The 22,771-nt window shown below is 33.7% G+C and overlaps 1 protein-coding gene across 1 annotated transcript in view; it reads left to right on the top strand.

Moving 5' to 3' along the window:
• Parp1 (Poly-(ADP-ribose) polymerase) overlaps positions 1-21,282 on the top strand; it is a 142,362-nt gene extending 121,080 nt beyond the window's left edge. The window contains exons 12-16 of the mRNA XM_089090451.1: positions 1,845-2,201; positions 5,876-6,004; positions 15,306-15,685; positions 18,395-18,574; positions 21,120-21,282. Of these exons, the coding sequence (XP_088946577.1) occupies positions 1,845-2,201; positions 5,876-6,004; positions 15,306-15,685; positions 18,395-18,574; positions 21,120-21,198 (1,125 nt within the window). The 3' untranslated portion in view covers positions 21,199-21,282. The remainder of the gene's footprint in view (positions 1-1,844; positions 2,202-5,875; positions 6,005-15,305; positions 15,686-18,394; positions 18,575-21,119) is intronic.
• Positions 21,283-22,771: the final 1,489 nt, after the last annotated feature.

Genomic DNA, 22,771 nt, shown 5'->3' with positions numbered 1-22,771 from the left:
TATTTCTATACCGAAGACTATTCTTAGTAAACATCTCCGGAAAACCTCTAGCGTATCATCTTCAACTTTTCTATCCTTAGTCAATATTTCTATGCCGAAGACTATCCTTAGTCAACATCTCTGGAAAACATCTAGCATATCATCCTAATTTTTTCTATCTTTAGTCAATATTTCTATACCGAGGTCTATCCTTAGTCAACATCTCTGGAAAACATCTAGCATACCATCTTCAACTTTTCTATCCTTAGTCAACATCTCTGGAAAAATATCTAACATATCATCTTCAACTTTTCTATCCTTAGTCAATATTTCTATACCGAAGCCTATCCTTAATCAACATCTCTGGAAAACATCTAGCGTATCATCTTCAACTTTTCTATCCTTAGTCAATATTTCTATACCAAAGACTATTCTTAGTCAATATCTCTGGAAAACATCTAGCGTATCATCTTCAACTTTTCTATCCTTAGTCAATATTTATATACCAGAGTCTATCCTTAGTCAACATCTCTGGAAAACATCTAGCACATCATCCTCAACTTTTTGACCTCAACATCATCTATTTGGACTAGTATGGAGACACTTTCAGCTAATCTCATAACAGAAGTTAAATTCCAAGCCCTGTAGTGTGTTGCTGCTGCTGAGACCAATCCCACTGCGAACCTATAGGACCTCAAGATTCTCTTCTCCTTGTTCGTATTAATATGGAGACACTTTCCCCATAATTCCATCACCAAGATCAAATTCCAAGCCCTGTAATGCATTCTTCTTCTTTTTTAGACTAATATGGAAATGCTTTCGCATAATATAATCCTGTCACCGTAATCGAATTCCGAGCCCTGCTGTGTTGCTGCAGTTGAGGTTGAACTCTTGGTCCAGTATTACCAAGCTCAGATCAAACCCAGTGCGTCACTGTAGGACTGAAGTGTGCTCTTAATTTTACTGACAGAAATATTCTATACACAGAGTTCTGTCAACTTTCCATTTGGCTAAGACTTACTTTGATCCCGCACATTTTTAATTCGCCTTCCGACAAGAGTCAGAAATCATGGATTATTGTATAAACATGGAATAGAAATGTTCTTATGGTTCGGAATTCGGTTCTTAGAATTCGGCGATGCGGAACAGATAACAGTTGTCAAAAAAATGAATCATCATTTCTTATGGTCGTGACGTGGAAATGTAGGTAGGCTATGACGGGTGTGCTCTAAACAAACTGTACTCTGGACAGCTTTTGTGACCAATATGTCTTTTATGTTTCAGGTCATTTACGTTCAGGTTCAAGTCCTTTATCTTCAGGTTCCCTTTCCTTAATATTGTCATTTTATTTTATAACCATTTCTTATGATGGCCCAATTCGCACTTTCGAGTCAATAAACACCAAAAAAACTATAATTAAAACAAAAAAAAGAAGAAATTTTCAAAATGTCAAGGCTATAAAAGATGTTAAAAAATATAAAACAATTAAAACTCAAAGGATTAACAGGGATGTAAATATTTTTTCTATCTTCCACTGTGAACAAAAAACGATTCCTGGTGAAAGATTTTAGTGTTTCAAATATTTTTTCGAAGCCATAGGAAACTTTCGGGAATGTCGTGAGTGCATTTGTCCCCTTACCATCTTCTGATCCAATTTTTGTTGATGGTATGTTTTTATCTTGTTTTTTTATTAATCCACTTTTATTTTTTTATGTGGGCATGTTATAAAAAAGTAAAATGATAAAAATAATCAAAACAATTATATAAAAATAGATTTAAATTCCGAAAGAAACAGATAGTTTAGATATAAAGAACTTTTGGACTCAGGTATTAGCTGTTGCCTCTCACTATTGTTATCATTCCAGGTTACGGATTCAATTGAGAAAATGTCTGTTGAAGCTTCAAAGTCATCACTACCAAAACCTGTTAAAGAACTTATCTGCCTCCTATTTGATATAGATAATATGAAAAAACAAATGGCTGAGTTTGAGCTTGATCTCACCAAAATGCCACTTGGCAAATTAAGTCGCAAACAAATTGAACAGGCTTACTCCGTTCTTAAAGAAGTTGAAGAGCTTTTGGAAAGTAAAGAAGGTGACGCAGAATCATCAAATAAGGGAAATGCGAAGTTTATTGATGCCTCCAACCGTTTCTTCACCCTTATTCCGCATGACTTTGGGCTGAATCAACCTCCTCTGCTGGACAATCATGAAATAGTCAAGGTGGGGCAAATTCTTCCTTTACTTCTATATTTCTAGCTTTCGAGATAGGCACGAAAACTGAGACTAGAAATAACTGAGAATCTACTAAATATAAGTCTTCGCACATAACTCAATAGAGTCGTATTCCAAGAGAAGGTTACCAAAAGAACCCCATTCTCATTTCAATATGTTTTAAACCAAAACTGGTGGACGCTCGAGTTTATGACCTCCCAATGGGTTCAATGCAAATGACGTGTCTGATTTAAAAATTTAGATAAAATATACCCAGTATTTATTTTGGTCAAATTTGAGACGAATGTAATACTAATCTTTTCAAATGGACAAATCAATAAGCTAGGCCGTATCCAGGGAGAGGGGGGGGGGTAGGGTGTTTGACCCCCTCCCCCCGAAATGTTTATCCGAATTTTGGGCCTACATTACCATCCGAAATAGTGTGTTTATCCGACAACGTGTGTCAAACCGACATTCATGAAAGAAATGTTTAGAATAAAGAAAATCAAGAAGTCAAGAAAACATAGCTTTTCAGAAATTTTATTAAACGCTGATAAATGAGATATGGGACGATAATCTGCAAGGCTATTAATTTCTACTGTAACTACAGTAGCTGCAGGATATGACTGCAACTAACAGCACACTGAAGTATTGTCACATGAGGTAGACAGCGCCTCTGCTATTCAAACTTAGCTCACCATTCCCTCCCATGGCTTTCCAGTTTCCTTTAAATTCTTTGCTATGGCCTCTTCCCATGCCATTTGCGAACGGCCTGCTTTTCGTTTGGCCCCAGATAGATGGCCAGACCGTACGATTTTTGATGATCTATCATCATCAGTAAAACTGGGCCTATCCATCTTAACGCTTTTTTATTAAAGCCCTAGAAAGTTTCTCCCTGGAGAAAAGAGAATATGTAATAACAACAAACGGCTTCGATGATGCAAGTTTATGGTCGTTTATGTAAAATTATTATTTATATATGTTTTCACCATAATCTACCTACCCTAAGTACTCACTTTTTGTAAAAATTACTTTAACGCAAGCTGTTTTACATGCTATTGAGTTTATTCGTATTTCCCCTTATTTTCCACTGATTTCTTCAGTTAAAGCCTGTATTGAATTCCTTGAGCATGTAAGGATGTGTTTTAGATGGACATTTAGAATACCAGTCCGTAAAGGCATGAGTGTGTTAGTCCGAGTATCCAAGCAATCTTTTCATTGTTGAAAAAGTTTACACCAAATTCAAAACAGTATTTTTTTTTAGTCTTACATATTCTGAATCTAAAAGGACAAGGAACGAGGTTTTTCGTGAGAATTTTTCGTTTTTCGAAAAAACTTTTCATTGTTGAAAAAGTTTACACCAAATTCAAAACCGTATTTTTTTTAGTCTTACATATTCTGAATCTAAAAGGACAAGGAACGAGGTTTTTCGTGAAAATTTTCCGTTTTTCGAAAAAAACTTCATTGTTGAAAAAATTTACACCAAACTCAAAACCGTATTTTTTTTTAGTCTTACATATTCTGAATCTAAAAGGACAAGGAACGAGGTTTTTCGTGAAAATTTTTCGTTTTTCGAAAAAAAACTTTTCATTGTTGAAAAAGTTTACACCAAATTCAAAACCGTATTTTTTTTTTAGTCTTACATATTCTGAATCTAAAAGGACAAGGAACGAGGTTTTTCGTGAAAATTTTTCGTTTTTCGGAAAAAACTTTTCATTATTGAAAAAATTTACACCAAATTCAAAACCGTATTTTTTTTAGTCTTACATATTCTGAATCTAAAAGGACAAGGAACGAGGTTTATCGTGAAAATTTTTCGTTTTTCGAAAAAAACTTTTCATTGTTGAAAAAGTTTTCACCAAATTCAAAACCGTATTTTTTTTCAGTCTTATATATTCTGAATCTAAAAGGTCAAGGAACGAGATCCTCTCCTATCAACCCATGCAGTTTTGGCAATTTGCAGGGCTGGAAGAAAAATTAACGCCATCTAGTTTTGGTGTTTCTTGGCATTTTTCAAGGTCCTTAATTGTGTTTTTTTAGAGACTTCACTACATTAAGTTTGCTTTGTTAGTAAGTGAAAAAATTCCATATCACGCCAAATGCTAGATGGTGTTGGTGTTTTTTCGTTGACACTGACAATTTCCACTATGGATCAGTTGCAATTAACGAATGAAAGATCCTAAGCCGAACTGGCCAGCCATGACAAGAAACCAACAAAGAGAAAAATCTCAGTGAAAAAAAAAAAGAGACTGCGGTCAGTGGAGAGTAAAGAAACGAAAAATGTAAAAACAACGCGGAAAAGAAACACAAGAGGAACAAGATAAAAAAAAAACAAGCTAAAACTAAAAAACCAATAAAACCACCACAAAAAAAAGATATATATATATATATATATACAATTGGCGCAGACTGATCCACGAACCCATGGTTGATAATACGATATCAAATAGGACTGCCACTCTTTGAGATTTTTTTTTCTCCAAAGATCTCGGGATTTATGTCCTGAACTTTGGATCTTGAGAAGAGTACATATATTAAAATACATATGTTCGTATATTAATAATTTTTCATAATTTAATTGGGATTGAAATTCTTTTAAACTTGGGGTTTTTAAGTAAAAATGGGTGTATTCTGAATTTTTCAACATTGAATTATTTGTTCTAATTCAAAAACACTAAGGCTGGTTCATATTGGATGTAAGATTTCTTTTGCAAACCGTGGCTCTCCAAAGAGATGAAAGATCAAAAGATATGAAATATGAAAGATTTTTTTTTAACCCGTTCGCATCAAAACAAAGAAGTAGCAAATGGTTGATAAAAAAAGTAAAAATAATTATAAGTAATTAATTAATTAATTATTATTCAAAGTAAATTAATATAAGAAAAAATAAATGTGTAACTACTAATTTTTTAATTACAAAATTATTTGAGGGTATGCTAAGCCTTATTATGGGATCCATAGGGTTAACAGCGATGCAAATTCAAGAAAACTGGGGGGGGGGGGTTAAATGTATTTTTCAAAAATTAAGGGAAAGGGATTTTTTTCTTTTTTTTTTAACCTAAAATACCAAAAAATTTATTTTTAATGAAAACAAATCATAATGAAAAAATTAGGCATATATTTTTTCTTGCATTTATTGTATACATGAGAAGTAAATTACTGTCGAAAAAATAAGCAACCACTAATTTTTTAATTATTATAAAGATATAGTTTTTTGTTTGCTCCTAGAAACAGAACACAAAAACAGCTTTGCTTCTAGCAATTCATGGAATATATAGGTTTAGTTTAAATGTATTAATTGGTCTGAATAAATAAGTGTAATATAAAACTAAAAAAAAATATTTTCCCGCAGTTTTTTTTTCTTAAATAAACTAATTTGAAAGTTTTGTTTTTTCAAGTTTTTTGAATTGTGAGCAAAATTATTTTTTAATCCAAATTTATTTTATAAGGAAATATCCTTATATATGTTTATTTGTTTTATATTCGTATACAAATACTATATATATATATATATGTATATATATATATATATATATATATATATATATATATATATATATATATATATATATATATATATATATATATATATAGAAACACATGTGTACATTGTATATTTTATAATGTTTGTATTTATGTATGTACATATTTGTAAATATGTTTATATATGTATATTCATTTAGTCCAAGCTGGAAATGCTGGATAGTCTGATGGAGATTGAAGTTGCCTATAAGCTGCTTAAGAGTGGGGAGGAAGACAAAACCAAGGATCCTATTGACAGGCATTATGAACAACTTAATTCTAAAATTGAGGTAAGTCGTTTTCCTTTACTTATCAAAAATAAAGGAAAAAGTGAATCAATGTTGTTTAATTGGTCTCAATTTTATTTCTGCTTCGTTTTTATCAAGTTTTAGCATTCACTTAATTTAATAATCTAATTCTTTTTTGAATTAACAAATACAGTGAATTAACATACGAGGCAGACAGTGAGGTAAAATTCAATTCGTCTCATTTAGCACAAGAAATAAACCGACAACTAAGATTTAACAAAAAGAAGAGAAAAGAAGGCGAAGGGGGGCTAACTGGAGAAAAAAAGGTAACTGGAGATAGGTGTGATAATCTCTAAAAACATAGAAAATATTAGAATAGTTCGCTATTGCAAGCTGGAAGAACCATCATCTTTAAATACCCAATTTGTTTTTTCACTGTTGAAATAGTTTAGAAGAACGGGAAGACAAGTCCGCGAACCAAGATTAGAATATTGGAAGCTACAGTGATGAAAGGGGTCAAGTATTGTTCTGAAACGTGGGCTCTCCGAAAGACGGAGGAGAATTTGCTAGATGTTTTCTAGAAAAATTGACTAAGGGTTGTTTTGGGTACCCGACTGACTGACTGTATCACTAACAGTAAGCTTTACGAAAAATGCTTTTCAATCCCGCTTTCTAGGGCTATAATAAGAGAAAGGTTGAGTTGAGATGGCTAAGATACGTTTTGTGGATGAAGGATGACAGATTGCCAAAGATTGTCCTTTTCCGCCAACCGTCTAGAGCCAAACAAAAGCAAGTCGTCCCCAAATGGGGTGGGAGGATGCCATAAGGAAAGATTTAAGGGAAATGGAACTTCTTGGGAGGGATTAAAGAGGGTGGCTTTGAATAGATTGGGATAGCAAAGGTGTGAGCGTAGCTGTGTTGGACTCAGGTGGCTTGGTTCTGCGATGAATTGTTAGTAATTGTAGTAGTATTTATTCGCAATGAAAAGAAGTTGATACCTGAAACTTGATCTCACTCATACATTCTTAACAAACGGGAAAATAAACTCGGTCCTCGCTCTTGAGAAATGACATTTGATTTTAAATCAAAAGTGTCAGTCCGTTCGAAAAGTGATCTTAAAAAGGTAAATTTTTAAACACCGCATTCTTAAGCTAAAATGAAAAACTTGTTTAAAATAAAAAATATCAAGAAATAAAAAGATGTTTCTAGTTTCAGACAAGTTTTGTCTTCTTAGGGTGTGCTAAAATACGGTAAAAAATTTGTATTGATTTAATCATAAATAATCAAAAACGTTAATAATTAGAATTAAAGACTTGCCTTCCCCTCCCCCCCTCCCACCTCAGTTTTTTTGTCAATCCTAGATTTTGGAAAGAACTTCTTGGTATTTCAACTGAAAAATTGCTTTTTTGCGCTCTAATTAAAATAATTGTAAAAGCAATAAAGTTACCCCCTTCTCCCTAGATTTTGAAAAAAAAAAAATCATTTTCCTCCTCTTAATTTCTGTGAATAGAAATTAAGCTAAAATAAACTAAAAACAAATAAAAACACCACCAATATTAATAAAATAGAATTGTCACAACTGATCTACGGAGGTCACAGAGCTATTAGAGTTACTTCGATGAGAACACTAAAGCAACTGAGTAAAAAAGTATAAAACTTGAAATGAAGTTAATTATTATGTTGCGAAATAATCCTCTTGTTAGCTATTATTGAAGCAATTCTTTTTGGTCTTAACTTCTTAACTTCTGCCACTAATTTTCTTTGACATAGTAATATTAGAATGTAATTGTCGAGATATAAGATGATTTTTTGATCTTCAGACCCTTATTACAATGCAACCCTTGCGTAAAAAAAACAATTTTGATCTCTTAAAGAAAACCTTGCGTAAAAAGAACAATTTTAATTTCTTTTCCCCAAAAAAACGAGGAAGTAGTAATGGCTTGATAAACATAGTGTTTGCATAACGTGTTGTTAACGTGTTTGCATAACGTAATAAAACAAAAACTAGAAATTTCTATTTCAGGCAGGCATGCAGGATTTCCTTTGGGGGGGGGGGGATATGTAATATTAAAAACGACTTACTCCAAAAATCCTAATATGAAGTGTTCAGATATTTGGATAAATTTAGGATTTCGGGGGGGGGGGCCTAATGTGTTTGTCACTTCCATCTAATTTGCGATAAAACTATTACGGAAAGTTCGTTATATTATTATTTCAAAATAATTTGAAAAATGAATTAACAAGTATGTGTATAGAAAGAAGAAATCAGAAATAACCCACAGAGAGGTATGCAATTGGATTAGTTGAAGAAAACCCCGACAATGGATAGAACTGTTTCTGTTACTGCAGCAAGCGTACGCTCTTATTGACTAGAAAAGACATGTAGGCCTACTTGAATGTGCCCCTACATAATTATCCACAGAGCCTTTCCTTGTGTCGGTGGCACCCTGAAAAAATTATTTACATGACTCCTCTCTCAACTCAAATATAAGCAAAAATAGTCAAGTCAAAGTGAAAAATCTTATCAAAGTGGGCAATCCCCTGGCCGATGTGCCCCCCCCCCCGTCTTCTTCCAGCTGCGATTCCCGGGGTAGCTGACCCATCCCCACCCCCCTCTGAACGGCTGTGATTATCCATCATCAAGAAAACGCTTCTTCAAAAGGAAACGGGATAGTCATAGAATAGCCAAGCGTTGGCAAGATCTGGAAAACAAAACAATTATGTCTAAAACAAAGCAGAAAAAATGGCATTAAGAATAATTTTTATCAATATATCACTAGTGTAAACTCTTTCTGTAACGAATTTGCATGAAATATGCATAATTTCTTTTGTTTAGCCTCCTAAAGTATTCCAAGTTCTTTTCCCAAGAAGTAGTAATGACTTGATAGACATACCTTGTTTATACATTTATGATATATATTAGATTAAATTAATATTGAAAAAAGGGTTGCTACTTATAGTATCTTCTAACTATTTGACTTTCTAATTAGAAAAATTACTTCAATGCTTGAAAAAATTGGTAGAAAGGAAACCTGTCACAACAGCATTCTTCTTGATTTCTTTTTAAATAACTTTTGTATAAGTTTGTAATGATTGTGTCTAAGACAAAACAATGAAAATGGCAATATGATTAATTTTTATTACTATATTAAAAAGATGAAATTATTTCTGTAACGAACTTACTTCTGTAATATGTATAATTTCTTTTTTCTAACCCTGTGTAGTAATTTAATTTCTTTTCCTAATAAAAACGAGGAAGTAGTAATAGAAATAATGTGTTTATACATTTGTGATATACGTAAATTAATATAAAACGCGAGTAGCTATTAATTACTTAGTTTCTAATAGTTTTTAAATTTTTTAATTAGGAAGATCTAATTACATGGAAAATTGGTTAATTGGTACAAAGAAAACTCATCAGCTCCACGTTCTTAAATTTGTCCTTTAAAAATAAACTAAGAATCAATAAAAAATAAAGGGAAATAAAATATGAAAATATCAGACTATGCATGCGCTTCCTTTTAAGTAATCTTTGTGTTATTGCTCGTTTTTTGGAAATGTTTCCTCGCATTTCATGGAAAGTTCTGCGAAAAATTCCGTGAGATTCAGTCTTAACTCTTTTTTGGAAATATTTCCATGCATTCCTTGGAAAATTCCGTACTTAATCTTTTTTTGGAAATGTTTCCACGCATTATCCATTCACATGCTATTTTTCACCAGAACCACTAAACTTTAATTTAGCTGAACCTCCAAAGAGAACAGCAAATAATTTGAAGGAGTTCCTTGCTTCAATTGTCCAAAGCCTCTCTCCCCTCCCCTATCCTATGTTACTCCTAGTGTCGCAACCCCCTTTAATTTCCCTAACATTTCCCCATTTGACGTGATAAAAAAAAAAGAAAAACTGGAAAAAACAAGCACTTGCCCACTGGATATTCCTGTCCCACTTATTAAAGCCTTTAGTGATTACCTCTCAGAGCCCCTTTCTATTCTTTTCAATCAATGCACTCAATTTGGACTGTCTCTTCCCTTTGGAAACAATGTTTCATAACTCCAATAAAAAAGAAAAAGGGTAAGCCTGGCTTTGATGGCATTCGTCCTATCTCTCTGACTTCTATTTTTTCGAAATCATATGAAAGCTTTCTTGCTGACTGGCTTAGGGACCAAGTCCATCCCCTTGTTGATCCTAGGCAATTTGGAAATGTTAAATCTACCTCAACCTGACATTACGTTATCCACCTCGTTGACTCCATTGGGAGACTATTTGAGAGACCAAACCCCTGGCTAAACCTAGTTTCTCTTGACCTATAAATGACTTTCGATCTGGTTAAATATAATATTTTGATAGAAAAACCTATCGAAGAATTCCAGGTGTAGACATTTTTAGTAAAGCTCGTTGCCTCATTCCTTTCTAACAGATCACAGGCAGTCAAATATCAAGATTGCTATTCCAGCCACCTTCGTATTCACAATGGTATTCCCCAAGGTAATATTCTTGGCCCCCACCTGTTTTCCGTCATGATCAATAGCCTTTCAATGGGGGGGGGTCTAAGGCTGGCTGGTAGTAATTGTGTATGTAGGGTTTTGTAAAAGGTGATGTGTACCCATACAAGTTTAATAAACTTCGGGTTTTGTTGTTAATGTGTTGTATTTTTTTTTAATAAAACCTTTTTCTCTCTTTCTCTCTCTTAAAATGGATTGCCCTGACAGGTGGAAATTTGTCGACGACCGAACAGTTGTAGAGACCTGTTATAAAAATATTTATAGCAATCCAATGGGTATCCTCCGTGATATTGCAGACGAGGCTTCTTCGTTTGATATGACGGTTAATCCTTGTAAATCCACCATAGTATCTGTCAGTTTCCTAAAGTCCCCTCCTCTTTTCCTTCATCCTATTCCTCCTGATATTCCAGCTTCTTCCTTTAAACTCCTAGGTGTTACCGTATCTTCTGATTTGAAGTGGGGCATCCATGTAAATAACATCCTCCGTCAAGCAAACTTGTCACTTTTTCTTCTAAATAAATTTAGTTGCTCCCCTTCTCAGTTACTAAAGGTATATATTTCTTTTGTACATCCTTCGGTCGAGTACACTTTTCCTGTCTGACATCCGGGCCTCTCAATTGAAGCAACAAAAAAACTGAAAATATTCAAAAAAGAGCCCTGAGGATTGTTTATAAGGAAGGCAAGGTCCCTTATTCTTACCTCCTTGAATCTTCAAAACTTGATACCCTCGAGTCGAGAAGAAAAAATTTATGCCTCGGTTTTGGGAAGTCAGCACAAATAAACCCCCGTACTGAAAACCTCTTTCCTAGCCGCCACTCACCCATAAGAAATCGCCACCCCCGTATAGTGTCCGAACCCATCCCAATCCTTTCTCCCATATCCTTTTCTCCCTTACGTTTAAAAAAAACTTTTATTCCCTCTTTTACAAAATAAAATCAAACAAAATCACAACCCGTAAATTTGCCAAAAATTTAAACTGTTTTGTATAGTTTATTTTTTCATTTTTGAACATTTGATTATTTTATTTGTTACCCTTTTTATCTTTTTGTATTATGACTTATAAAATATTTTATAATTATGACCTATATTTGAGTTTTGAATTTTGTATTTTTCTGACTGTTACCTGTTGTGTTTTCGTTACAGTGGTAACTATGTGCTGTTATTCTATTATTTTGTGATTATAGTTTTTTACTAAGAAATGTGAATTCGGCCCACTAGGGTTTGTGATAGTTCTTTGCCAATAAATATCTATCCATCTATCTATCATCCCTTACGATTTTCTAAGCTTTTCTTTCAACGTCGAGATGACAAGTGTTTTAGTAGTTTGAACATTTGATCCAAACGGGAGACCTAAATAAGTCAGAGAGGACGATGCAGAAATAGTATCTGGGCCAACATTGATAGTTTTGGAAGGTTGTTGAGCCGGACCGTAGACAAAAAGCTCAGTTTTAGAGGAGGCGACTCTCAGAAGCCCAATCTCATTGAGACCAGAGCAAACTGTATGAACTGTATTTTGGAGGACCTGGAGATCATCTGAAAATCGAAGGATTTTCAGTTGATCGTTGTGTTTTCGTTACAGTGGTAACTATGTGCTGTTATTCTACTATTTTGTGATTATAGTTTTTTACTAAGCAATGTGAATTCGGCCCACTAGGGTTTGTGATAGTTCTTTGCCAATAAATATCTATCCATCTATCTATCATCCCTTACGATTTTCTAAGCTTTTCTTTCAACGTCGAGATGACAAGTGTTTTAGTAGTTTGAACATTTGATCCAAACGGGAGACCTAAATAAGTCAGAGAGGACGATGCAGAAATAGTATCTGGGCCAACATTGATAGTTTTGGAAGGTTGTTGAGCCGGACCGTAGACAAAAAGCTCAGTTTTAGAGGAGGCGACTCTTAGAAGCCCAATCTCATTGAGACCAGAGCAAACTGTATGAACTGTGTTTTGGAGGACCTGGAGATCATCTGAAAATCGAAGGATATCGTCTTTAGCATTGACAGCGCCATCTAAGACGACGTTCGGGATCAGATACAGATACAACACTGATTTCAGGGCTGGATACTATTCCCTTGTTTGGATAAAAAAAAAACTGACAGGGAATGGATTTTTACTGATTAAAGAAGAAAGTGCTTCAAGTCAAATTTAACTTTCACAAAGCTTATAAATATATACCATTTCAGCTTGAACTGCTGTAATGATTCCAATGCACTTAACCTACACCTGGGTTAAATAGAAAGGGTATCTAGAAAGAATTTGATTTTAGACAGGGGATATAAAAATTAATTTGGCCTAATTTATACGCTTGTTCTATTTCTTCATGGCTAAAAGAACTTTCTCTCTTTCGTAGATTTTTTTCAATGCAAATACCAACACGAAAAGCTATTTTTCAATAAAGGCTGCTAGCTCGAGTTAAAGGCCAGTTTAACAAAATAACCGTGGGCAGACTTGACAACGCTATTTTTGCACTGCATGTCTTCTTCTTGGTCCCTTTGTGGAGTTTTTTCACAATATGTTAGCGGAAGAAAATCAAATCTCTCTCTATTCTTCCGTTTTTGCAAATGTCTTTTGCAATTGACTCGCAATACATTTCGAGTAGATATGGCGTTTTTGATATTTCTTCAAAAATGGATCAGCTTGTGGACAGGTTCCGCAAGCGTCGAGAAAATATTGTCGACTTTCCACTTAATTGTTTAGCTTAATTGTGTTGCCTTAAATAGCTGAGATGTTATTTTTTTTTGGTGAGTTTTTTCTTGTCTATTGTTTCCATTTTATTTTATTTTTCTACATTTTTGTACTCCTCTAAGTGCATTTCATGCATGTAAGGAGGGTTGAAATTAATTATTATTATGACATGGAAAGTTCCACGATTATACTGAACTTACAAAGATTTTGTAAAGTAGTTTTAATTAAAATTCGGAATTTGGCTTTGGTAACTTAGTAATTTGTTGCTTTGAATTTTATCTTAACAGCAGCAACAGTCATGGAAGAAAAAAATGTGTGTGGTAATTCGAATTGTTCATTAATACCAATCACCTATATTGTCAATCGCAACATTATTCCTCTTTCTTATCCTACAGTTAGATTGTAAGAAACCAAGAAAAAAACACTTATCTGTGTTTGTACTTGACATCTCTGCTTAGAACCAAGATTTTCCCACAATTTTCCCATGTAAATATTTTATTCTGCCAAATTTTCGTTGTAAGAGGTACTGTGATATTAAGCCAATTTTGATTCTCATCATTTTGAAATTTTCCCCCTAACAAGTGGCAATTGTTCCCCTCGATTTTTTGCCATTGCCCTGAGATTTTTGAAAAATAGCTTTTCGTGTTGGTATTTGCATTGAAAAAAAAATCTAAGAAAGAGGGAAAGTTCTTTTAGCCATGAAGAAAGAGAACAGGCGTATAAATTAGGCCAAACTAATTTTTATATCCTCTGTCTAAAATTTAATTCTTTCTAGATACCCTTTCTATTTACCCCAGGTGTAGGTTAAGTGCATTGGAATCATAACCGCAGTCCAAGCTGAAATGATATGTATTTATAAGCTTTGTGAAAGCTAAATTTGACTTGAAGCACTTTCTTCTTTAATCAATAAAAATCCATTCCCTGTCAGTTTTTTTTTTAAAGTCAAACAAAGGAATAGTACTCAGCCCTGAAATCAGTGTTGTATCTATATCCGTTCCTGAACGTCGTCTTAGATGGCGCTGTCAATGCTATAGTCCCTTTAGCTTTAGTGGTAGAGTTGGGTCTTATTCAGACAGGATTAGAAAAGGTCCATAACGGAGTGGAGTATCAGTGGTAGATGGCAGTGGCTGATGATACCATAAGTTTTTTCTGGTTGGGGAATATGCTTTTGAGATTAAAAAAACCTCTTTTAAGATCTGAAAGCATGTCACCCTCAGTGTGGTAGGAAAGTCTGCTTCATATCAAACATCCCAAGCGCAAACCCATCATGAATCATCTAGGTTTAGGTTTTTTCTTTGTGCACTCACTCTAGTGTAAATGCAGAGGTAACTTTTTAAATTGGCCGATATAAAGAGTAAACTAAGGATATTTGGAATGACAGTGCTTTGGTGCGTGTAAATTAACTTGTGCGCCAGTCTTCATGCTCCATAAATTCACTAGCTCTCTATAGCACTGAAACAAATGACATCTAAATGAAGAGAATCCCGAAGAAGTCAGTAGAAGACAAGATTTTAATTATTCTTCTGATGATGACCAGTTGGTAGTGTTTATAACTACTACTTCACTCGTACTAATTTTTCCCCTAGCTAGTCCCTACGACACCGAAAAATTCTTCAAGCAGATATAGGCGTCCTTTCGTCATGACTTCTTCAGGTGAAATTGGCTGAGATGCTTCTTACTTTTTCTGGCTCCTCCGATTTCTAGGGGGGATTTTTAAGGGATATTTTTAGGGGGATGGGACTTTTAATTCCTCAAAACGCAAATCAAGCACATTTGAAATGGATTTTTCCAGGAAAAGTCAAATCTTGCAATCAAAAGGTTGTTCTTACTGACAGGACACTCGGCTGACTGCCTGAAAAAGGTGTAATGATGACTAACAGATTTGACACCCCACCGCATTATCCACGTGAATGATTGATAATATTTAGGAATTGACAATAATCATTGACGAATGCTCTAAATTTCTTAGCCAAGTTGAGAATAAGAGAAAACCCCCTAGACAAAGGATGAGGTCTTGATAAAATTTGTGACTGCAACTTCGGGACGCACATATTCTGATGAACTTTTCAATCCCCTGTCCCAGCTAATAAAAGATTTTAGACTTCCCTGGTCAGATGTTCTGAAAGCGTTAGAAAGTTCTTATTTTATTTTTTTAGGTTCTTGAGAAGGACACAGAAGAATTTAAAATTATTGAAAAGTACCTTCGTAACACACATGCTGAGACCCATTCGCAGTACAGCTTGGAAATCGAAGATGTCTTTAAAGTCCAACGAAACGGTGAAGACAAACGTTACAAACCATTCTCAAAGCTGGACAACAAGAAACTTCTTTGGCATGGCTCTAGACTTACGAATATGGCTGGTATAATGTCTCAAGGCTTGAAAATTGCACCGCCAGAAGCACCAGTTACGGGTTACATGTTCGGAAAGGGTATCTATTTTGCAGATATGGTGTCGAAGTCAGCTAATTATTGTTACACGTCTCGTGCTAATTCTCTTGGATTTTTGCTACTCTGTGAAGTGGCACTTGGTAAAATGTAAGTACTCGTATGATCTTGTAAGTTACTGGCATAACGTCATAATATACTGACGTCATTATATCATAGCATTTACTCTATATGTCATATATGGTTGTGATCTATAATTATGACGACATTCATCATCTAGTATACGAAAATGTTGTTTTTTGTAAAGATATTGATTTTATTTTAAGTATTTTTTTTTAATAACAAAATGCACTAGATGTGGCAATTTACTTTAAAATGAAGCATTTAACAGCTCTCTATGATGTTCCTAGCTAGTTGCGAAGAACAATAAAAAAGGGGAAAAAAAGAAAAAAAAAGATTGTTGATAGAAAATATCATGATAATGAGCACTTTCCTTGTTTTTCAAGTCAATGGATTTTCTTTATTGTTCAAACCAAGGGGCTGTAAGTTTTCTTTATAGGGGTTTCAGACAAGGCGGTTCTAATGGTGCACTTTTTAGTTCGATATGACTCTATTTTTAGAAGTTATAACAAGTAAACTTTGTTGTGAATGGGCTCGATGTTTGTCAAAAAGGATTTTGCGGGTTATAGGATATTGAATAAAAAATTTGTTTGGTACCAATATCTTTAAGATTCTCTTGGGTAGATCATTTAGACCAAACTTGGATACGGCCTTGGATGTAAGTGTCCCTGTTCCCCCTTTTTGCTTTTTTGCGTGTATGCTCATCCTTGTTTGATTAAAGCGAATGACCCACTGAATAATATTAATGCATATATACCGTACACATAGGTTCGACCCTCGGTATGGGGTTATCAGAAATCATGTATCCTTAAATAAAGATCATAATCACAATCTTTTTTATATATGTTGTTTGAGTCTAACCTTTTTCTCCTTTGTGTAATTTGAAAATGCCGATTTTATTCCGAAGTGTATTCGATTGATCCGAAAAGCTAGTAAAGTTGAAGACCAATGTTTTAACGTTGTGCAATTAATAAAGACATTGTTAATAAGAAATGATTATTTCGTTTTCAGAAAAGAAAAATTTCACTTAAAAAAAAAATCTGAATTAATACACGAAAAATGAAATTAAAATCGTAATACTTTTGGTTTATTTATCTTGGCTGTCTTGTAGAATCTGCAAGCTAGAGGAGGCAGCTCAATCGCACGTTGCCTCAATTGCAAAGTTAAGCCATCTTGTATTCTTGTGCTTTTTAGTAGTGAAGGTAGGAGTGAGAACTTTTCAGGATGTTTTTTATGACTTCTGCATAAAAAAAACAAACATTATAAATTGAAAAATCTATTGGCTTAGCAACATGAAAAATGAAATCGCAACCATGAGGATTTTGATTCACTTGAATTTAAAAACTTGGAATCTGGCAGTTGCAAAAGGTGACTCAATTGTGTCCAGGTCAAATTGGATTAAAATCAACTTGGTGGAATGTGATGAAAAGTTTAGAGCCTGCTAACTGGAGAAAAAATCAAGATAGTCTGAGTGAGAGGCAAAGCTGGCATAAGCCTTCTTCAGCTTTGTATAAAAATGATGTATTTTCGCTTGTTAATAGATAACCCAGAAGAACTAGAAAAAGCAAAAAAAAAAACTGAATTTGAAGTACCAAAGACAATTACCATGTGTTTTTAGTTTAATGTTCTTGGTTTTATACCCGCGTTTTCTTTTTCTGAACTGTGTACCCGCTAATTCAAAAAATTACATACGTCAATGTGGAATTCTTTCATTAAAAATAGATTCTCAATTTGTTGCTTCTCTTTTTGATTGTATCAAAATTATGAAGTTTCATTTTATGCAGTGCGGCCACGTTGCCCTGTGAAAATAAACAAGCGAAACTTTGTTTATTTTCAAAGACAACTTCTCCTTCAAAGAAAATGTCTTTGCTTATTTTTGCTAAAACATAAATGTTAGCTTATTTTAGGTCCCATATGTTTTTATCTTTTTTTGCTGATTTGTCAACCACGTTTCTCTCCTTTATTTTTTTATTTTTTTTTTAATTGTTTTTGCACTAGTACCAGAAACTGTATAACTGCTTCTGCTTATGGAAGTCTTTTTCATAAACAATTGGATTCTCTTAATTTTCCTAATTTTCAAGACATAGTACATGCTAGTGTAGGTTTAACTGAACCGTCAAACAATCAGGTTTCATTTTCACTTTTCTTGGTACTTAAAATTTATTATAATAGGAATTAAATTCAATTATCAGTTAATTAACTGAATAGTCAGTAATTAATTATAATTAATAAGTTGTATAAGCTATAATTAACTATAATATTAATTAATTAATTATCAGTTATATCAATTTAATTATCAGTTAGGGATAAAATTTAGTTGTATAGGGATTAATTTTATCAATCACTTTAAGGTCTAACCTGAACTTTTCTGAAATTAAAGTGATACTGTTACTTTTTATTGATAACTACCGAGTTGTATTCACTGATTACAAAATATTGAGGGATATGGTATTATATTCGGATCTATATAAAGCAAAAGAAAAAAAATTAAATAATATACAAATGCAACTAATATTTTTGTGTATGTTTTTACAATCAAATTTGTGATTAACAGTGTTTAGAGTATTTTTTTTTATGTTTTTTAAAGACAAACTTGATTTCCCAATTGGTTTCTCATTCACTTTGGTAAGTCTGTAACACCTTATTCAAGTTCTCCTGTGAATTTATGAAAATGTCATATATTCTGTTTCGATTTTGGACGGCTCAAATTATAGCCACGTGATTTTTGTCCTATTTAAGGTATGAGCGAACGGACGCCACTTACATTGAGAAGCTTCCCAAAGGATATCAAAGTGTCAAAGGCCTCGGACAGACTGAGCCAGACCCTGCTGAATCGATGAAGATAAAGAAGGATGTAGAAGTGCCACTTGGTAAAGCTGTCAAATCGGGTGTGAAAAAATCGCAGCTACTGTATAACGAGTAGGTTCCAACTTTCTATTATGCATTTAAAAGAAGCTACTTAAATAGCAACACGGTAATAACTGTGGTCAATTATGGTTCTGAAGTGTGGGTGCTTTGACAGACGGGAGGTTTGTTAAGTAGTTTATGGAGAAATTGTCGAAGGACGGTTTTAGGTACCTGTTTGACTGACCGTGTGTCAAACAACAAGTTTACGACATATCTGGTTCCATTCTACTTTCTGGCGATATAATGCTAAGACACGTTTTATGGATGAAGGATGACGAATTGCTAAAGCTTATGCTTTTAGACCATCCATGTATCTCCAAAGAAAAAGGAGATCGTTCCCGAATAGGTTGGGAAAGGGTAGAGGATTTTAAAGGAAGGGGGTAAAGAGTGAAACCTTCTATAGACTGAGGTGGAGGAAGAGTGTGCGCAATTGTGAGACTGAGGTGGAGCGCCTCATGCAGCTTGGTGCTGCAGTGAGTTGTTAGTTGTAGGGGCTCTAGTTATCAATAATATTGCATTAATATTTTACACCATGGCTTACATGTTTAGCACTTAGGGGAGGGGGCTTTATCTGAGGTCCCTCAAATGAAGTAGCTTCATGTTCTCAATGGACTTGTCGAAAGTGTGTTTTCTGTAACGTGCAAGCAAGCAATAATTTAACCTTGCGAGAGGGTTGAAACCTATCTATCAAGGGGAATCTCTGCTCTTTTTAACATCTCTCTTTACTTCTAATAAAAAAGAACACTTATTACTATAATGCCTGTATAGGCATCACTTCGATCTAGTTCTATTGATTTTGTCATCCATTGTTTTGTTGACTTCTTGTCATAACAGACTAGAGTGGAGATTGGAGTGGTGTATTGTAGCGAACGAATAACTAGTTATATCTTAGGGCCGCACTTGCTATATATATATATATATATATATATATATATATATATATATATATATATATATATATATATATATAAGCTTAGGCAACGAATAGGTACTATTTGAAAGACAAAAATGGCTTTAAACGATTAGGCGGGTGTGCCTTGTTTGCCTCTTTTTTAAATTCTTGATCAGCATGCATAAGACTCTAGGCAGGCATGCCTTTCCAAAAACTAACCTGACAAGTATGTGTCCAATAAGAGAGTCATTCATACTCCTGCCATTTACCCGTGCCCCAGCCATTTAAACATTTGCCTCGCAATTACTTGGACTATCTGTCTTTGCTTTTCTCTGTCTACAATTACCCAGCCCAGTCTTGATGCAACCTATTGCCCAAAATAATTTATAACTTCAATTCAAAATCAATATATATATACATATATATATATATATATATATATATATATATATATATATATATATATATATATATATATATATATATATATATATATATATATATATATATATATATATATATATATATATATATATATATATATATATATATATATATATATAATCACTGTGAATGTTCGAAAACTGGTAGTTGTCGACATTGACTGATAAATGTCCGAAATTCCTTTTTCTCTGCTTGGATCCAATCAGCTTTGTCAGTCTTATGCTAGGTTTGATGGCAAAAGTTAAAGTTAGGCCAGGTTATAAATCTCAGAAATGGGTTAGAGTTCCAACCTTCCCTAGCCTAACTTGTCATCATCAAACCTTGCATAAAACTGACAAAGCTAACTAAATCCAAGGAGAAAAAAGGTATTTCGGACGTTCACCGGTGAATGTCGACACTCCAATTTTGGACATTCATAGTAATATATACATACTGTTTGAAAACAGAATGTACCCAGGATTAAAATATGCTGTATTTCAGGGACCTTTTCCTGCAATTACCGAGTGGCTCTGATTTATAAATGCGAAACTAGATCGCAGCTTTTCCTTAAAATAAAATGGGTATTTAGCAGAAACTAATTTTTGAGATTGGACGATCGAAAAATAACAGTAAAATGGAGAAAAGAAAATGATTTTTTTTTTTTTTTTTTGTAGAAAAAAAGTTGCAATAGAGAAAGAACTGCTTCTCTTGTTGATTCAACCACGATCATGCATCGTAATGGGGGGGGGGCTACTTTCATATGATTGTTCAGCACCAAATGAAGCAGCTGCATCCACAGTCCAGTCCTGGATAGATGATTAATTAGCGCAAATTATAAGCAGAGATATATTATTTTATTAGATTGTATTTATAGTATCAACTTTAAATAGGTATATTTTTATGCTTTATGATTACATTTAGTTCTTGCAATATTATGTTTTATTAATGTAATGAAATTTAACTAATAATACAAAATCGTATTATTATATTGAAATCATTAAATTATCACATTTAAATAAAAATAATATTTACAAAAGAATGTCCTACTAAAAATAGGGTTTACCAGAGATGTAACCGGTTGTTTGATAATAGTATTAGATTTTAGGTTTTAAAAATGACTTGCTTAGTGTTGCAAAATTAAAAATTCCCTGGTCATTTCACAAAACATAGAAGAAAAAGAAGAAAGTTTACAGCCTTAGTGAAGTTTGAGTCTGATTGTTTTTTTTTTTTTTTTTTTTTCAGGTTCATTGTATATGATGTTGCCCAGGTGAATATGCAATACTTATTGAAAACTAAGTTCAGCTACAAGAAGAGAAGATAAACGTTACATTCTTATTGTTTGATTCTAACTTCTGGCTATATATATTTCTTTATTTTTCATTATACCAATATATCTTAATCGAAATTTTCAGGTTTCGTGTCCCCCCCCCCCTCAATAATTCAAGTGCCCCTGGGAAGGGGAATTTTGACAAAAATGCTGCAAAAACAAACAAAAAAATCATCCCATTCTCGGGATCTAGATCGCTTAAACAAAGTATTTTGTGGTTTTTAATTCTGGGCAAGAGTCCCGGTTTTCACCCATCCAATCTTCTACATACTAGGGTTCTTTGCTATTGTGGAAATTGAACCAAAAATGGCATTGTAGATTTTCAACAAGTATGCAGCCCGATGACTGAAAAAAATAAATTATATTTATTCTAATTTTTTTAGACCTTACTACACCTTTCAGTTCAGTTCAGTTCCTTTAATTTAGGTTTTCTTCCAATGAGAATTAAAAATTCCACCAACATTACAGCAAAGTATTTTTTTGCTATTTCGTACCACCAAAGATTAAATCCCAGAGAATAGATATTTTGAGATAGCCTATCAATTTTTCATGGTCCAAAACCCTAAATGGGAGGTTTTGAGTCCCCCATCTTGCCAAAACAACAACAAAGTGGTGTCTGCCATTTTTTCTACAAAACATCATTTCTCCCTAAGCAGGGTCAGATTACTGAAAATGCAACTTTTGGTCTAGAAACCTAAATAGGAAATTTTGTTCCCCCGCCCCTTCCCCCCATATTGAAAAATGCCTCTAAAATATGACTACACTGATCTCTGCATTTGTTCATAAGCTGTCTGCTGATAATGACTTGAATCTGTAGTTATGCCTAAGGCTTTTTTATAGATCGCCAGCAGATGCTGATACTTTAAAATTATAAAACAGATCATGCCGCCTTAAGATCGCGTTTTCTGCTACTTTGTACCATAAACATCTATTTATGGCCAAAGAGGGTCAAGTTGCTAGGAAGTACATATTCTAAAACGGGCAACCAATTTTAATGTCCTAAAGTCTAAGTAGGACGTTTTAAGTCCCTGTCCACCTCTTGGAAAATGGAACTAGATTGTGTCGACTCAACCTTACAGTATGACCTGAATGTCAGTGTGTGTTCTATGTTTTTTCATAAGTTGTCAGCTGAAATTGACCTGCGTGCTGCAGTGACTACCCAGGTTGTTTATCAATTATCATCTGATATTAACATTTTTAAGTAAGAAAAGAGATCGTGCCACAGCAAGGTGGTATTTTCTGCCACTTTGAACCATAAAATATTAATGATTCATTAAAGAGGGTTAAAATACTGAAGAATGTCAATTCCTTTAGGCCCAATTTTTCATGGTATTAAACTCCAAATAGAAGATTTATGCCCCCATCTTAAAAAACGGTATTAGTTTTTAAAGGTACTGCCTTGTGTAAATTGGTCTTTATAACTCCTCCTTTAAGTGCCACGCCGTCATATGGCACCAAAACCAACCCCACCCCAATTAGCTACCTTAAAAAATTTATGATCACCTGTTTAGTTTCACCATCAATTAAACTAAAATCTTTTTAAAGCTTTTTTTATGTATATTGAAAG

Source organism: Artemia sp. Qi Xiang Cuo, chromosome 6, assembly GCF_049724085.1.
Source record: "Artemia sp. Qi Xiang Cuo chromosome 6, ASM4972408v1, whole genome shotgun sequence".
Lineage (NCBI taxonomy): Eukaryota > Metazoa > Arthropoda > Branchiopoda > Anostraca > Artemiidae > Artemia > Artemia sp. Qi Xiang Cuo.
Note: the sequence above shows the minus strand (reverse complement) of the source record. Positions and strands in the feature narration are given on the sequence as shown.